General features: G+C 38.7%; 1 protein-coding gene across 1 annotated transcript; it reads right to left on the reverse strand.

Moving 5' to 3' along the window:
- Positions 1–4,030: 4,030 nt before the first annotated feature.
- On the reverse strand, positions 4,031–15,680 carry DYNAP (dynactin associated protein). The gene is given in 4 exon segments (XM_005858254.1): positions 4,031–4,447; positions 10,514–10,678; positions 13,921–14,047; positions 15,622–15,680. Coding segments are annotated over 4 exon segments (768 nt in total).
- Positions 15,681–15,839: the final 159 nt, after the last annotated feature.

The following is a 15,839-nucleotide window of genomic DNA, read 5'->3' on the forward strand; positions in this document are numbered from 1 at the left end:
CTCTCTCTCTCTCTCTCTCTCTCTCTCTCTCTCTCTCTCAAAATCTTTATTGTTAAAAGTATTATATAGGCCTTTCTTTCCCCCCATAAACCCCATCCTGCTCCCACCTGTCTCCCACCCATGTCCTCACCACCCCATTCTCTGTGTCCATGAGTTAGGCATATATGCAGACAAGTTCATGGGTTGAACTCTTCCCACCCACCCTCCCCTGCCTTCCCTCTGAGGTTTAACAGTCTGTTCATGCTTCTATGTTTCTGGGTCTATTTTTGACCATCATTTTATTTGGCTCATTAGATTCCACATATGAGTGAGATCATGTGATACTTATCTTTCTCTGACTGGCTTGTATGTTCCATTTACCCACTGACAGGCCATAGAGGACATTTGGCTCAAGCGGACTACAAAGTCCTGATGAAGAAAGTGGCCCCAGCCTCATTTCATGGAACAACCATCTGGACCTTATCTAGCACAACAGGAGGCAGCCGCAAGGAGGGCAAGACAGCAGGCCAACAATAACAATGGCCGCTTACAGCCCACAGCCTCAATGGCCAGCACTAATTGGTCTGAAGGACAACAAACTCCATCTAATCAGACTAGAACACTTACACCCCACCCCACCCCCCAGCCTCCTCCGCCTCTTGCGGTTTTTGCGTGTAAAATTCAACCTCCAGGACAGCGGAGGCTGAGTCCTAACCTTCCCTGGTTGTGGCTTCACCCCCTATTCCCTCTAATAAACTCCCCTCTTGCTCGCTGTGTCTGCCTATTTCCTTGAGCAACTCTATTCTTACTGGTACACATGGCACACAGAGTTTTATTTTTCTTAAAGCAGTTGTACTCAGAAGAGCTTCCTGGAAGCTAGCTAAAATCATACTAGGTATTGTCTGTGATGCACCCACTAAAAATGTTTTAAATTTTTGATGATATTGTTAGGAAGGGAAAATATACTATAAAGTTTCAAAGTAGCAAGTGCTGAGATATGAAAATAAGTGACAAAGAAACAAGAAATGGAGAGAGAAAGTAAGGTGTATAAAGTTTCAGCAGGTAGAGTGAGAGAACATTCCAGAAGGATGCTTAGGCCAGGAACTACATCTGCCTTCTAGGAAGGAACTGCTAAGATTTTATTGAAAACTAGAGGCCTGATGCATGAAATTCGTGCAAGGGGCTCGGCCATCGCAGCCACGGTGTCTTGCCTTGGCCCTTGCAGCCCTGGCTTCGTCCTGAAGGTTGTCCAGAAGGACCTCTGGTCTAATTAGCATATTATCCTTTTATTTATTAAAAATTAGTGTTGTTTTCCCCACCTGCCACCACTGATGCTCCTCTTCCCATGATCAACAGTGACCTGAAGTCTTCACTAGGAACTAAGAGAATTTATGAACTCCAGATTTATGGAATCTGTGAGCATTCAGAAAATAATCAAGTACATTATTAAAGGGTGGGAAATAAGTCTTATAAAAAATTAAAAGAATTGAAATGATTCCATTTAAACAAAAATTGGCTAAATTGTTTTACTAATACTAACATTTAAGAGTTATATGTTCTTTTCTTGCAGAATCATGCCTTAAAAATTATCTTTCAAATATAAACATTTGAAATAAAATTTTATTGGGGTCTACTATATGCCAGGTGGATACAATAATAGGTAATACAGAAGGTCTATTGTCATGGATATTACATAATACAAATCAGCTACCATTTACTCATTTGTTCAATGTATATTTTTAAAGACCAATTTTGTTACAGGCTGAGGAAATCTTAATCTTTATAAAATAAGCTATATATGTATTTATTTACAAGTATGAGTAAACTTCAGATCATTTATCATTCTTATGATTAATAGATCTCTGAAAGAATTGGAAAATTATAACTCAAAATCAGAAATTTAATGGTCTAATCAGTGATGTTTTAAACATCTCATAAAATATTCCTAACCAAAACAGCAAGGAGGGAAGTGAAGGTCAATTTGCATTATAAGAAATCTAAATTAACAACGTATGTACTAAAATGTCACCACTTCTAAGTACATATGATTAAAATAACTCAGCTAGTTAAAATTAACAATGAGTATCCTTTTAGGTTCAACTTTCATAGATTTTAAATGATTTAAAATTTGTGCAGAAGCTTTAATTTTGAAGTTTTTCTTGGAAATATTTTTTATTATTTGATAAATGAAACATTCTGGTCTTGATCATATATGTAATCAGTTAAGTAGATTTATTTTGTACATGGTTGGTCTGTAATTCTTCTTCTTGCATACCTAGAATGAGATTCTGATTTAAATATTTTTAATTAGAACTTACATCACTATATTATCATTTTTAGACTATGATTGTTGAATCAGTGATTCTGAAACCTGCCTGGACAGTACAAGGATCTATGAAGTTTTAAAAATTATAGATTATTAGTTCCAATTCTGGTTTAATAAGTCTGGGATATCATTAATTGTAATTTAAATCTGCTGGAATTATTAAGAATTCAAAAATTAAGTCTAAATTAACATACTGCTCAGTTTGTGTTGCTATTTTTTCTGTCTCTTTTAAAAATGAATTTTTCTTGATTTCAGAGAGGAAGGGAGAAAGAGAGAGAGATAGAAACATCAATGATGAGAAAGAATCATTGATCAGCTGCCTCCTGCATGCCCCCTACTGAGGTTTGAGCCCACAACCCAGGCATGTGCCCCAACCGGGAATCAAACTGTGACCTGGTTCATAAGTTGATGCTTAGCCACACCGGTGGGGCTGTGTCTTCTGTCTGTAGCACATAGTTAAAACTTAAGAGATGTCTTTTATTTTGTTTAGTTGATTGACCTACAAGATTGCAGAAAATTATGTAATTTTTAAAAAGAGATTCACATATACTTTCAATATTAATGTAAATAGAATATGATTGTTTAAAAGTTATTTGCAATCTAAAGAGAAATTGAAGAAATATGACTTCACCATAAAGGAAAGAATTATAATAAATTCTAGAATTTCCTCTACATAAATTTGTTTAAATCATACTTATTCAAAATTTCTGTTTATTATGCATGTAATTTGTGTACAGAGGAATGCAATGTTCTGAACTGAAAATAATAATATGACAATCTAAATGGCTAATTTTATCATAAGGTTTTTTTTAATAAAACTTCTTTAAGATTTCTTAAATGAACAAATTGGGTTACTTTTTCTATATGAAATAATTTATTTTGAATGATAGCACCAACAACAGATTCTTTATAGCTTAAATGTTGAGTTCTTTAAAAACAGTTTTAATACATTTAGAAGTCCTCAGTGTTGATTTAGTGAAGATTGAAGTAATTATTCCATTATTCACTGTCTAAATTCTTGTGACTAATGTAGCTAACATGATGTCTTCAAGTGGCATCATGGTAGCTACTGAAGGTATATAAATAGCAGTAAATATTGACTCAGCTATTGCAGAAGAGATAGCTACAGTTTGAGGGAAGAGCTAGTGGGAGAAGGTAGTTGTAGGTTAATCTTTAGAGATAACTAAAGGTTAACTTGCCACAGAAGAGAACATTTTGATGCCTAATGGTGGTTCTGTTAGGTAAAGTGATGATATGGCATTTGTAGTTGTAGATTACAGGTTGATGAAGGAGATTGATGACTACTGTTATTGTAGGCTAAGTAGAAATTACAGTCGTAGGTTGAATGGCCATGGTAGTGGTTGTAGATTCAACTGAAGTAAACATAGTTGTACATTAAAAGAGATGGTGGAAGTGGTGATTGTTTTGGTTGTCCACTGAGAAAGTTTTATCAAAACTTTATGTTACAGCCCTAGCTGGTTTGGCTCAGTGGATAGAGTGTCAGCCTGCAGACTGAAGGGTCTCAGATTCAATTCCGGTCAAGGGCACATACCTGATTTGCAGACTCAATCCCCAGTAGGGGGCATGCAGGAGGCAGCTGATCAATGATTCCCTCTCATCATTGATGTTTCTATCTCTCTCTCCCTCTCCCTTCCTCTCTGAAATCAAAAAAATATATATATTTAAAAAGTTTTATGTTACAATTGCAACTGTTGTAGATTCCATTTAACTGGTAGCTTCTCTGGTTTTAGTTGAAGTAGGAGTGATGGCTGTTGTGGCAGTAAGTTCAGTTGAACGTGTGGAGGTTGTAGGTGCAGTTGAAGTGGTGGTTGCGGCTATTGTGGCTGTAGATTCAGTAGACGTTGAAATGGTTGTAGAGTCTTTCGAAGTGGCTACAGTTGTAGGTTCAGTTGACGACATGGTGGTCACTGTGGGTTGAGGAGCAGCAGAGGTTTTTCCATGAATAGCAGTTACAGGCTCCCCATCATTTGGGGATACCTTGATAACAATGGAAGAGTTGTCATTTCCTCTGTTATTCACCAGGCATATTATGAGGACTCCAATTGCTGTTGTTATCACACAGGCTAAGAGACAAGCCAAAAAGATGTTCCACAGAGTCCAATTATGGCAATTTCTTTTCACCTAAGAGTGTCAATAAAAATATTAGTAATGAAAAACAAAAAGTCTTTCGATTTTTGTTTTGTGTACAACTTAGTGCATTAACATCATTTGAATCCCTATAATCTCTGAAGATATTTAGGCTTAAAAATCCAAGTTTTAATCCAGGTGGAATTAATTGCATGCAATCTCTAACTTTGGAAGAAATCAAAATCTGCCAATATCTCATCTTCTCTTATTCTATTTTCCAATGATGGGTAGGGGGTTCTTCATCTTTTCATGTAAGCAGAATGGCATTTTAATAAATTCTCTGTCATACACCTGATCCTCCACTGGACATTGTCATTACCCCAACTGCTCCACTTCCAAAATCACTTCCCTAAGAATCCAGTGTTCTAACCACCATCTCCTCTCCTTCCATCTTGTTAGTTCAATTATTAGTATAATAACCTTTCTTTACTTTTATTAAAATCTTCAGCCCAGGGTGGGTAGGAAGAGATCAACCAAAGGATTTGTATGCACATATGCATAACCCATGGACACAGACAATAAGGTGGTGGAGGCCTGGGGCAAAGGGTGAGGGGCGAGGGGCGGGGCAGGCTACAGAGATCAATGGGAGACCAAAGGGGACATATGTAATACCTTCAACAATAAAGATTTTTTTAAAAATCTTCAACCCAGCAGCCCTTGCTTCACTCATATCCCTCTTTGTCCACCTTTTGTTCTATGTTCCATGATTTCAGTAACACCAATTCCCCAAAACCTCCCACAGTTTCTTCTTTTCATTTCTTCCAGCTGGCAAACACGTGGCATTCTGCTTTCTCTGCACCTGCCCACTGTGAGCAGCCACACTGTTGGGGAAAGTCAAGCACCTGGGCTGAGCAGAGTCAGGATAAATGTGTGATCACCATTCTTGAGTGGAATTTCTGTACTTCTCTGCCATCCTATTATAGTTCTCCGATTATATTTCTCAATCTTCTTCTTTCTCCTCAAACTTGTAACCTCCACCCACCAGCCTTTACACACACACACATTGAGAGGGTTCACTTGAAACGCAGGCAGACAGGGCAGGGGTCTAGTGGGAAACAAAGGCAGGTGGGACATAGGCAGGGGCAGACATGGACGTTTGAGCAGCCTAATCACAGAAACCAACCAAGCAGAAATAATAAAATGTTTCTGGAATCAAAGAGGGAGGCATGGGAAAACAAGGGAGGGCCTGCAACAAAAAAGTGAACTGGCACACAGAAACAGAGAAAGTTCGGGTCCATTGCTGGGCAAGGACAACAGAGAGAGACATAGAGCAGGCTTGTAGCAAATATATACTCCTGGACTACAAGGCTTGAGGGGGGCAGCCCATTATTGCTTCCCACCCCCGTGAGGGGAGTCTGAATCTGCTTGTAATACATTTAACAAGGCTTGAGGGGGGCAGCCCATTATTGCTCCCCACTCCCGTGAGGGGAGTCTGAATCTGCTTGTAATACATTTTCCACACTTTTGCTTAAATCTTCTGGTCCGTGGAGCTCATTCTTTGGTGTCAGAAAACACGACCCCGGGGATACACCTCAACTCACTGTTCTGGTTATCAACATTGTCCCTTCTCATTCCCATCAAATGACTTCACAACCTTTCTACTTCGTTAGGAAACTTGAAACCATCAAATAAGAACTTTTTTTAATTGATTAATTTTAGAAAGAGGAAGGGGAAAAGAGAGAGAAACATCGATTTGTTGTTATACTTATTTATGAATTCGTTGATTGCTCCTTGTCATGTGCACTGGCCAGAGGTCAAACCCACAACCTTCATGTGTTGGGACAATGCTCTAACCAACTGAACTACCTATCCAGGGCCTCAAACTGCAAGTCTTTCAAACCCCCTCTAGGTCCCAAACCTGCAAACAGAAACATGCCTGGGCTCCAGCTCTCTTTCTTCCCTGATTTACACAAGAGGAGCAAGCCCTCCTGCCTGAGATGGATCTGCCCATCTGTCCTTCCGTCCCATCCCCTCTGCACTTTCTTTCCTTTTGATTTCCCCTTTCTATTGGACTGAATACTTCACCACTTTCCTCTTCACTGGATTCTTCTTTTTAACATTTAAACACACTCAAATCTCTCCCCATCTTAAACAAACAAAAAATGCATGGTGTGATTCCAAATCCTGTCTAGCTACTTCTCTTTCTCTGGAAAATGAAATTTCCTGACAGTTGTCTAATGCAATGTCTCCGTCTGCACACTCTTCAATCCAAATCAGTCTGGCTCCTGCTTCTGTCATGCCATGAAATACCTCTTAATAAAGTCATCAGGGACATCCATTCATTAAAATAGAACTAACCTAGTTTAGCTCTTCTCTTATTTAAGCCCTCAGTAGCATTTGCCACTGGAGGCCATTCCTCTTTCTCTTTATTGAATAATCTCTTTCCTTTGCTTCTGTGATATTCCATTCTCATTGATTTCCTACTAAACCCCTAGAACAGCGGTTCTCAACCTGTGGGTCGCAACCCCTTTGGCGGTCGAACGACCCTTTCACAGGGGTCATCTAAAACCATTCTGCATATCAGATATTTACATTACGATTCATAACAGTAGCAACATTACAGTTATGAAGTAGCAACAAAAATAATTTCATGAGGAATTGTATTTAAAGGGCCAGACGGTTGAGAACCACTGCCCTAGAATCTGCTCGGTTTCTTTTGAAGGCTCACTATCCACTTTGGGGCTTTATTGTTGACATTCACTTGTCTCTTTTCACTCTAACCTGGGATCAACAAACTTTATCTGTAAAGGGCCAAATAGTAAATATATTCAACTTTGTGAGCCATACAGTTTCTGCCACCACTACTCCAGTCTGCCACTATCATGACAGGAAGTAAACAAGTAGGCATGACTGTACCCCAATAAAACTAGATTTACAAAATAGTGGTGGGCAAGATTTGGTTACTGTGCTTTCTTTCTCATCTTTCTCATTCATAACTATTATTTTAATTACCACTTATATCAGAGTGACTTTCAAGTTTATGTCCAGCCCAGCTCTCCTCTCCAACCTTCAAATGCTTGCATGACATCACATCTCAGATCTCAAAGGTACCTCAGACTCACTGTATTCAAACTCAAAGTCATGATCTTCCCAGTGAACCCTGGCCAGCTCCCACATTTTATTAAATGGCGTCACCATCTATTACATTCAGTTCCAAAAGCTGGAACTGAGAGTTCATCCTTGAAACTTCCCAATTTATTACTAAGCCCAGTAACTTTATCTGCTAAATATCTCCTACTATTGTTGACTTCACCACCCAGAGGCAGCATGATCTCCTCAGGCACCTATTTTTGCAACAATACCTGAGTATTGATCAATGATTGTATTATCAGGAGAGGAATGATACACCATGAGGGTTTTTTTTCATAATTGTTCTTGGTGTATCACCCATTTTTAAAGTAATAGTATTCATAGCCTGTTGATGAATCAAATCCTAATAATAGCCCTTTATAACTTCCCATCATCTGGCATGGAGGTAGCTGCTCAGGACATAATATGACCAGAGGGACCTAGAGAATCCACCTGAGTGCACTGGCTCCTTCCCAGGCTTACTGACTGCAAGTGTACAAAGGAAAGAGCAACCTTGCCTGGGCATGGCTCAGTGGTTGAGCATGAACCTATGATTCTAGATCAGGGCAAATGCCTGGGTTGCAGGCTCGATCCTTAGTGTGAGGCGTGCAGGAGGCAGCTGATCAATGATTCTTTCTCATCGTTGATGTTTTCGTTTCTCCCTCTCCCCCTTCATCTCTGAAATAAATAAATAAAACTTTTTTTAAAAGGAAAGAGCCCCGTAGAAACATTCCAGTGATCTGCATTTTAACCCTACTTAACTTCTCACTAATCCTGATCACCGATTAAGTTATTTACTAGTATGGTTTAAAAGAAAAAAACACACTGAGATTTGATATTAGAAACACTGTATTGAAATCTACATTCTGCCTATGCAAATTGTTTAACTTCTCTGAGTCCCTACTTTTTCATTTATGAATTGGTGATAAAATTGCTTGTGACTTACAGGATTACCTTAAGAATTAACAAAAATGAATGCTTCGTTAATTCTACAGTGTTTTTGCAAATATTTATTGTTAATAGTCTTAGTCAACAAAGCAAAGTGGAAGAGTGCAATCTTTTTAATTGGAGAGATGTGTTAAAATTTCAGTGTTATGACATCTTATATAATTTCTTATCTTCTCTGAGCCTCAAATCTTCTTATCTTAAAATATAGGGCTAAAAATATCTATCTCACTAGTTTTCAAAAATACTTTTATTTTGGATGCAGAGTAGCATATGGATTAAGATCAAGAGCTTTGGAATCAAGAAGATTTGGGGGTTGAATTTTGGTTCTGCCACTTATTAGCTGTGTAGTATTTGGCAATTTTATCTTTCTAAGCATCAGTTTCCTTATAATGATAATGATCCCTAACTAATAAGAAATATAAGATAAAAATAAGTGTTTGTAAAGTGCCTGGCATAGTGTCAGGTATGTAAATTTTCAATTGTCTAAAGTGCTTATTATATTGTTACCTGGATGAGAGTAAAACCCTCAAGAAGTAGAATATAACACTCATGCCTTATAGACAGACTAGAGTAGACATTAAATGTTACAAAATATGGGCCCCAGCATTTCTTGGGTTTCATGCAGAGTGGCAGCCCCAAGGCAGCAGGAGTACAATGAAGGCATGGGTCACCAAGGCCAGGGCAATGAGGACCACTAAGTTCGAGTTAGCCCTAGAAAAAATAGTTTCTTCACCTTCACCAAAGGCACTTTAATGGAGTCTAATCCTTCCTTTAAAAGAAACTGAAAAAGAGCAGCTTCTTAAAATAAAGTGCATGTGACCAGAGAACAGGATACCTAAGTTCTCCTGTTTTAGTCACTTCATCACAAGTTATGTGAATTCTGGCAAATCTCTTCGATTTCATAGGCCGTATTGTCCCTGATTTTTAAAGATGTTAGAATGGGACTAGGTCAGTTATTCTCATCACTGGTTGCATTTAAAAAATATTGATGCATGGACCCCACCCCCAGAGTTTCTGACTTAATTGGTCTGGGGTGGGGCTCAGCCATTGGTACTTCATAAACAACCCCTAATTCTAATATGCAGCAAGGGTTGAACTACCAGATCAGATGTTACCTCAGATGTCTTTCAATTCTATGATGCGATGGATTTCTTTATCTCCACAAACAAGAAGAAAGATTTCCTAACTGCCCTGTGGAGCTCATTCATTCTTTTCTATTGCCCCAGCAACAGTATAAGCAGATTATAATTTTAATCCAGAATCAAAAAACAAGACTCAGACTCTTTCTACTGACCATCTACAGCAAGATTAAGCAACAGAGGGTAGGAATTCTAGAGTCAGGGGAACACAGCCAAACTTCCAAGCAGAATAAGCAATTTATAGTCAAGGTCAAGACTAGGGATGAAGATTGAGAGATACAGTCCTGAGGTAAAGTTCATTCAGCTGACCAATAGGGTCACAAGCCAAGGAGAGCTGAATCCAGTCTCCAAAGCTAGTGGGGAAAAATCTGCAGAACAGAGCCAGGTTTCTATATCAAGGTCATACGCACCAGAGGTCAGAAACAAGAGACAAAAAGAAAGTGCCACCAACATTGTTCAGAAGCTGGAACAATGTAAGAAAAGTGAGCTCTCACCAATACAGTAGGACCCTTGAGGCTTTAACTATGACCCAATCTCCCACCGGAGTCTAATTAGAGAATTAAGCTGCACATTGCCAACATATGCGCTCCTCTGCCCCTCCCCAACCCCGCATTTGTACTTTATATTTATTCCTTTGAATTTCACATATGTTCTCTATATATGTGAGTACTTCAGTCCCCAACTAGGACTTTGGCCCTTTGAAAACAGAGACTACAAAGTATTTTCCTTCTTATGATCTGCCTCGCAATGACTTATAACTTTAACAGCTAATACAGCAAAGGCTTACCCTGAATGTGGGTGAATTAAATGATTGAATACATTTCCTGAGAAAGAAAAGAACAAATACATCCCCGTATAGAGCACATCCCAACCTGGGTAAAAGCTGCAACACATACAACATTACCTGGGTATGGGATGATTCTGTTTGTGGGTATCCTGAATGTCCAAGGACTCCTGGGCCCACGCAGACCCCAGTTGAGTTGGAAGAGATATCACAGGTTATGTCACGTGAAAGTGGACGCCAGCATGCAGAGTTGTGAACCTCTTGGTCATTTGAACATGTGATTGGCTGTGGAGATAAAGCATAAGTGAGTAGGAAGATATGGTGATACATTTATCAAATTAAACTCTATTAAAAATAAACAATAGTGTGACTTTTAAGAGGAATAAAGACAAGACTTCTGAAATGAATATTTTCTTATTACTCTATGAAAATAAAAACATCTAGACAGATTATTAAACATCACATTTTAACCAATTTTTGTAAGCAACTGATGTTCCAGATCAGGAATGTGTATCATCTCATCTTCTCTGTCATATTACAAGCATGTATTAAATACCCTCATGTTGCAAGTTACTGTATGTGGAGCATATATGAGGAAGCTTCTCTTCATACAAGGAATAGAATGTTAGAACTAAAAAAAAAAAAAAGAACTGCTTGCAGCTTATCAGGTAAAACCTCCTAAAGGTCATTTTGGTAATGAGATTTTGAAGCAAAAAGAGTTAAATTATTATTGTTATTATTATTATCATTATTATCCCATAATAAACATATAGCAAGCACTGGGGTCCAGTGCTTAGGTCAGAGTACTTTTCATTCCACTATACTACATATAGTATATTGTTTTACTAAAGTATGATAATAGATTAAGATAATGTATTCTATACTACACTATACTAATAAAAATGTTCATACAAAGAGACTTTGCATGATCCATGCCATGCTCTATACAATGGAACTCGAAAGCCCAGGACAGGGACACAGAAGACAAACCATTTGTCCAGTTTGTGATACGGCTTTGCTGGCTTCCCATTGGGCATACAGCAGGGTAAAAACAGTCCTCAACAACGACAGCAAAGGTCTCTACTCTGGGAATTTATATGCTCGAATAACAGGGAGACAAAACAGATTTGTGCATCGTTAACAAATAATACGATAAACGCAATATGTTGTTGAGAAAAAGGTGTGATACAGGTTGAACATGGGTGAGTTCAGTGGGAAATATTTGGGGGAAGAGGTGTGCTAAAACAAGCAGAAGAACAAGATAAAGTGAAAATGAGAGAGGAATAGGTTCAGGAATTTATGGATCTTGATCAAAAGTTTTGTTACATCTCAAAAATAATGTGGAATCATCCGGGGCTCTTCAACTCATGGAATAATAACACTTTCTAGCTGTGAGTCAAAGGCACCTTTACCTCTCCTTGCTCGTCTGCAAAGGGAGGACACTAAAATACCCACTCGGAGATTTGCTGTGAGGATTTATGAGTAGATAACTGCCGGGGGGTTAGAGCAGTCAGACAGAGAGCATGCACTCAGTAAGTGTTAGCTATTGCTGTTGTTAGTATCAGTATTCATGTTTCCATTCCTACTGTTACGACTACTAGTTGTCTTTGATCGTGTTGATTTAATAACACATTACTAGATAGCTATAAAATGGCTAGTCCAACCATCAGTAAGTTTCATAAAATTGTCAAACTGGATTGTATGTGGCCATTTGTCTATTAGGAACTGTCATTAACAATGCAAAAAATAAATCATTGTTATTTAATATAGATAAGATGAAATGCTCTCGGCAGTAAAGTGATTGCTAGGTTAGATTTTTCTAAATGTTATATCAAGGAAGTAAAGAAAACAGCTCTATGCTTTATTAAGATTTAACCAAGTCCATATTATTCACTAGGTAAATTTGAGCGAAGTTGGACTTACCTTTAATAACAACCTTGCCTATTGTCCTAAGTGCTGATTCTGTTGCTTTAATTATTACCCAATTTGCCAAAAGCTGGTGATATTTTAACACACTTTGAAAACAAAGTAAAACTCACTCACCCGGCCTGTTTTTCAGAATGTTCTGGCCCTGTTGGAATCCCATCCCTTTCAGAGAAGGAAGATGATAAGTGGTGTCTACACGAAGGGTGCAGAACCTATGATCTAGGCTCGGCTTCTGAGTAATATTTTTACTGTGTTAGGTTTCTCTGAGTCTTAGTACAGGCAGAGTTTCTATACAAAATTGGAATAGTTGGAGAACTGGGAATAATATTTAATCCAATATTCAGCTTTAGTTAATAATGGCCAGAAGCAACTGAAGTGCATTAGCTGTAGTTACCAAAGAAAGTTCTATAGGTTTTTCCGGTAACTTTATAAGGATTAACTTATGATCTCCTACATCCCAACAGAAAAACAAAACACCAAAATTTATTTTCTTTTGATTTATAATCTTCAAATAATCCTTAAAGTTCATTATTAAATTTAGTCTTCAGAGAAAAATATATTTATAGCTATGCTCTAAATGTCCATAGTAAAGTGAAATAGTCAGCTGTCCAGATACATGCTATAAAAACAATTTAAGAAAATATCTGTAAAGCTCATCAAGTTTGTTGCTATCTAGAGAAACTATAAAAACGATGAATATTTGGCTCAAGGGATTTTTTTTCTCATTTGCAAGTTCCAGCATCCTGAAGACCCAATCTTAGTATCTCAAACTCAGAAGAGACAAAGAGAACATTCTTGAGGTGGGGCCTTTGTTCAGTGACTCAAGAACACAAGCCCCTTCTCTTCTGGTGACAGGAATCACCTATGGGAATCCTTTTAGTCACTAACACCGAGCAACAGGACTGTCTCCTTTGGCTTACACTGCAGGCGATGAATACAGGCTGGGAGCCACGGCTCCAAATTGCAAAGGTAAAACATTTCATTTATGCTTCAGGCAGTGAATTTTAACTTTCCATTTTAATTTTTTAGCACATTTCCATCAAAGATTATTGGTTCAGACATAACCAGATACATAAAAAGCACTTAACTATATAGTGAGGGCTCGATTCCAGGTGGAAGACATTTTAAAATAGACAAAAGATTATACTTTTGTACAAAGTAGAAATATTTAGAGGATTTCTTTCTCAGGTCTAAAGACAATATCCAGGATTAATAGCAGGATTTCCAAAACACCTACAAATCTGAGTTCTGACAGATTTATAAATTATACATAAAATACAATCTCAAAACGAAACCAAAGTTGTTGAATGAAGAGGATAAATATAGAAAGCTAAATAGATTTATTCACATATCATGTGGTCATAGAAAATTTCTAATGCTTTATATCAGTAACTATATAAAATAATTTCTAAAGTATAATATAGTAGAATATAGCATGAAAAGTTGAGGCAAATATATAATACATGGCTACTCTTCCTTTCAGAGAAGAATGCAAAATTATGACATTGACTGCATAGTAGTAAAGAGATTAGATTGCTCTTAAATGCTGAAAACAAGACTGTCACATAAGCAAAATTTTAAAGTAGAGCAATAATACTCACCGGTTGGTTTTCAGACTGTTCAACATTTACTACGTATTTCCCATGTTTCCTGTCCATTTTTGAGTTTGCAATACTACAAGCTTAACTCCAAGAATATTTTTCAACACATGCATTGCCCTTTATAACCCTGAGAAATAATTAAAATGATTGATGAAAAATCAACTCTGATGCATCAGTGCAGGTGTGGATTAAAAAAATAACAAATAATTACCAACTAAAACAGGATCCACCTTAGAGAAGGAAATGAATTAATTACAGAAAGACACAAGAAAACCTATACTTCCTCCGAGCGGTCCTGTGACTACCACCCTCAACAGAAAGGAACTCTGAACATCTTATATAAGTTTCAATCCTTCGGCACGGCTGGGTGGGGCTGGCACCTAGAATTAGACTTGCCCACAAGGACAGAGACTGCAGGAAGTCAGGCTCCAAATAAGAGCAGGGACCTGGCGGCTCCCAGGGTGGAGACGGTTTCGTCATCCATACTGACCCTGCACCTCTGTCCAGGCATCAGGCAAATGGTTGACCAGCGCCTCTGAGAGGGTCACAGAGTGTGGGTCAACAGTGAATCGCGCAGCCCATATCTCTCTCTCCTTGAGAACAGCACAGCCTTGGATCTGGAAGCTCAGGTTCACTGAAGGGACCACAGTCCACAGGGGTGGGCGCAAAAAGCATAAGGGCTCCAGGCTTCATTGAGAACTTGCAGAAAATAGGCTGGCTACTAGAATGGGAACTCAGAATGGAAATTTAAGGAAACCTCAGGCCTACAACATGGGGCAAAGAGAGAAATTGGGGCTTGTACAGTCCAGAACCATAGCTAGGTCTTCAGAAATGAGGCCTTATGGGGAACTGGGGTCAATCCTAAATATGGGATTAGAGTAAGACCCAAGTGCTCATCAGTGGGACATCGTAGCCCTGCTAGGGGTACAGTGGACAGTGCAGGAACCAGCAGTCCCAGAGTCCAAAGGTGGGACTTTGCTTATTTCATCAACTTCATATTGGGTGGAAGATGGGGTGTGAAAGACAAGAGCTACTAGGGCTGAAGCAGCACATAGAACTTCTATCTGAGTCAGGTTTGGATCTGGGACAATGATGGCAATGGAGGGAGGACTGAAGGAGGCTGTAGTGAATTGGGCTTGAGGGGCAGGTGGGGAGAGGGCAGCCGGGCAGGGCAGTGAGGCGAAGCTGAGAATTCCTGGTTACTCCTCTAGGAGTAATATTTGAAATATCAGGAAAACCCAGGTGGCAATCTTTGAGGAACGAAGCTGGTCATGGTTTGCAAGAGGCTAGTTCTGATCCAGAATGTAAAGGTCTTCACACACCTGGATACATAGAGAGAAGGAAGGAGCAGTCTCAGAAGACAGCAGCTGAAACACACAGAGCAGCGGAAAGAGGCAAGGCATTGGGGGACATTCTGAAGGTCGATCTGGATGTAGTAGGAGGCTATAATGAAAATAGAGAGCTATTAGGTCAAATAGACAAAGGGGAAAGGCAAATGTCAGATGTGAACTTTAAAATGTGCATTGAGACTGAACAAAACAGTAAGATGTTGTGTAAGGAAATAAATGAAAATTGTATTTGGAATAACCAATTTTATAGCCACTGGTGTCAGTTAAAAAAAGAGATTTTATGATTATCCCTGAATTAATTCCAGTTATAATACTGTAATTCACATTGCTGGCTGCCTTTTATGTCCCCTACCTTGTACTGGATGCTGAAATATGAATAATGGTCCCATTATCTGCCGGGAGCCAGTCCATCCTTGCTGCTTGACACAGTCACTGCAGGGAAGAAACATCTGCACAGCATATGTTTCAAGGAATCTGGAGTATATGGCATACTGTTCTTAATATGTTTGCTCCCCTTCTTGGCGCTATGTGTTTTAACCAAGGTCACCTCTCCGAGAAAGGTTGTTTCCC

This window comes from Myotis brandtii, unplaced genomic scaffold (genome assembly GCF_000412655.1).
Source record: "Myotis brandtii unplaced genomic scaffold, ASM41265v1 scaffold1163, whole genome shotgun sequence".
Taxonomy (NCBI): Eukaryota; Metazoa; Chordata; class Mammalia; order Chiroptera; family Vespertilionidae; genus Myotis; species Myotis brandtii.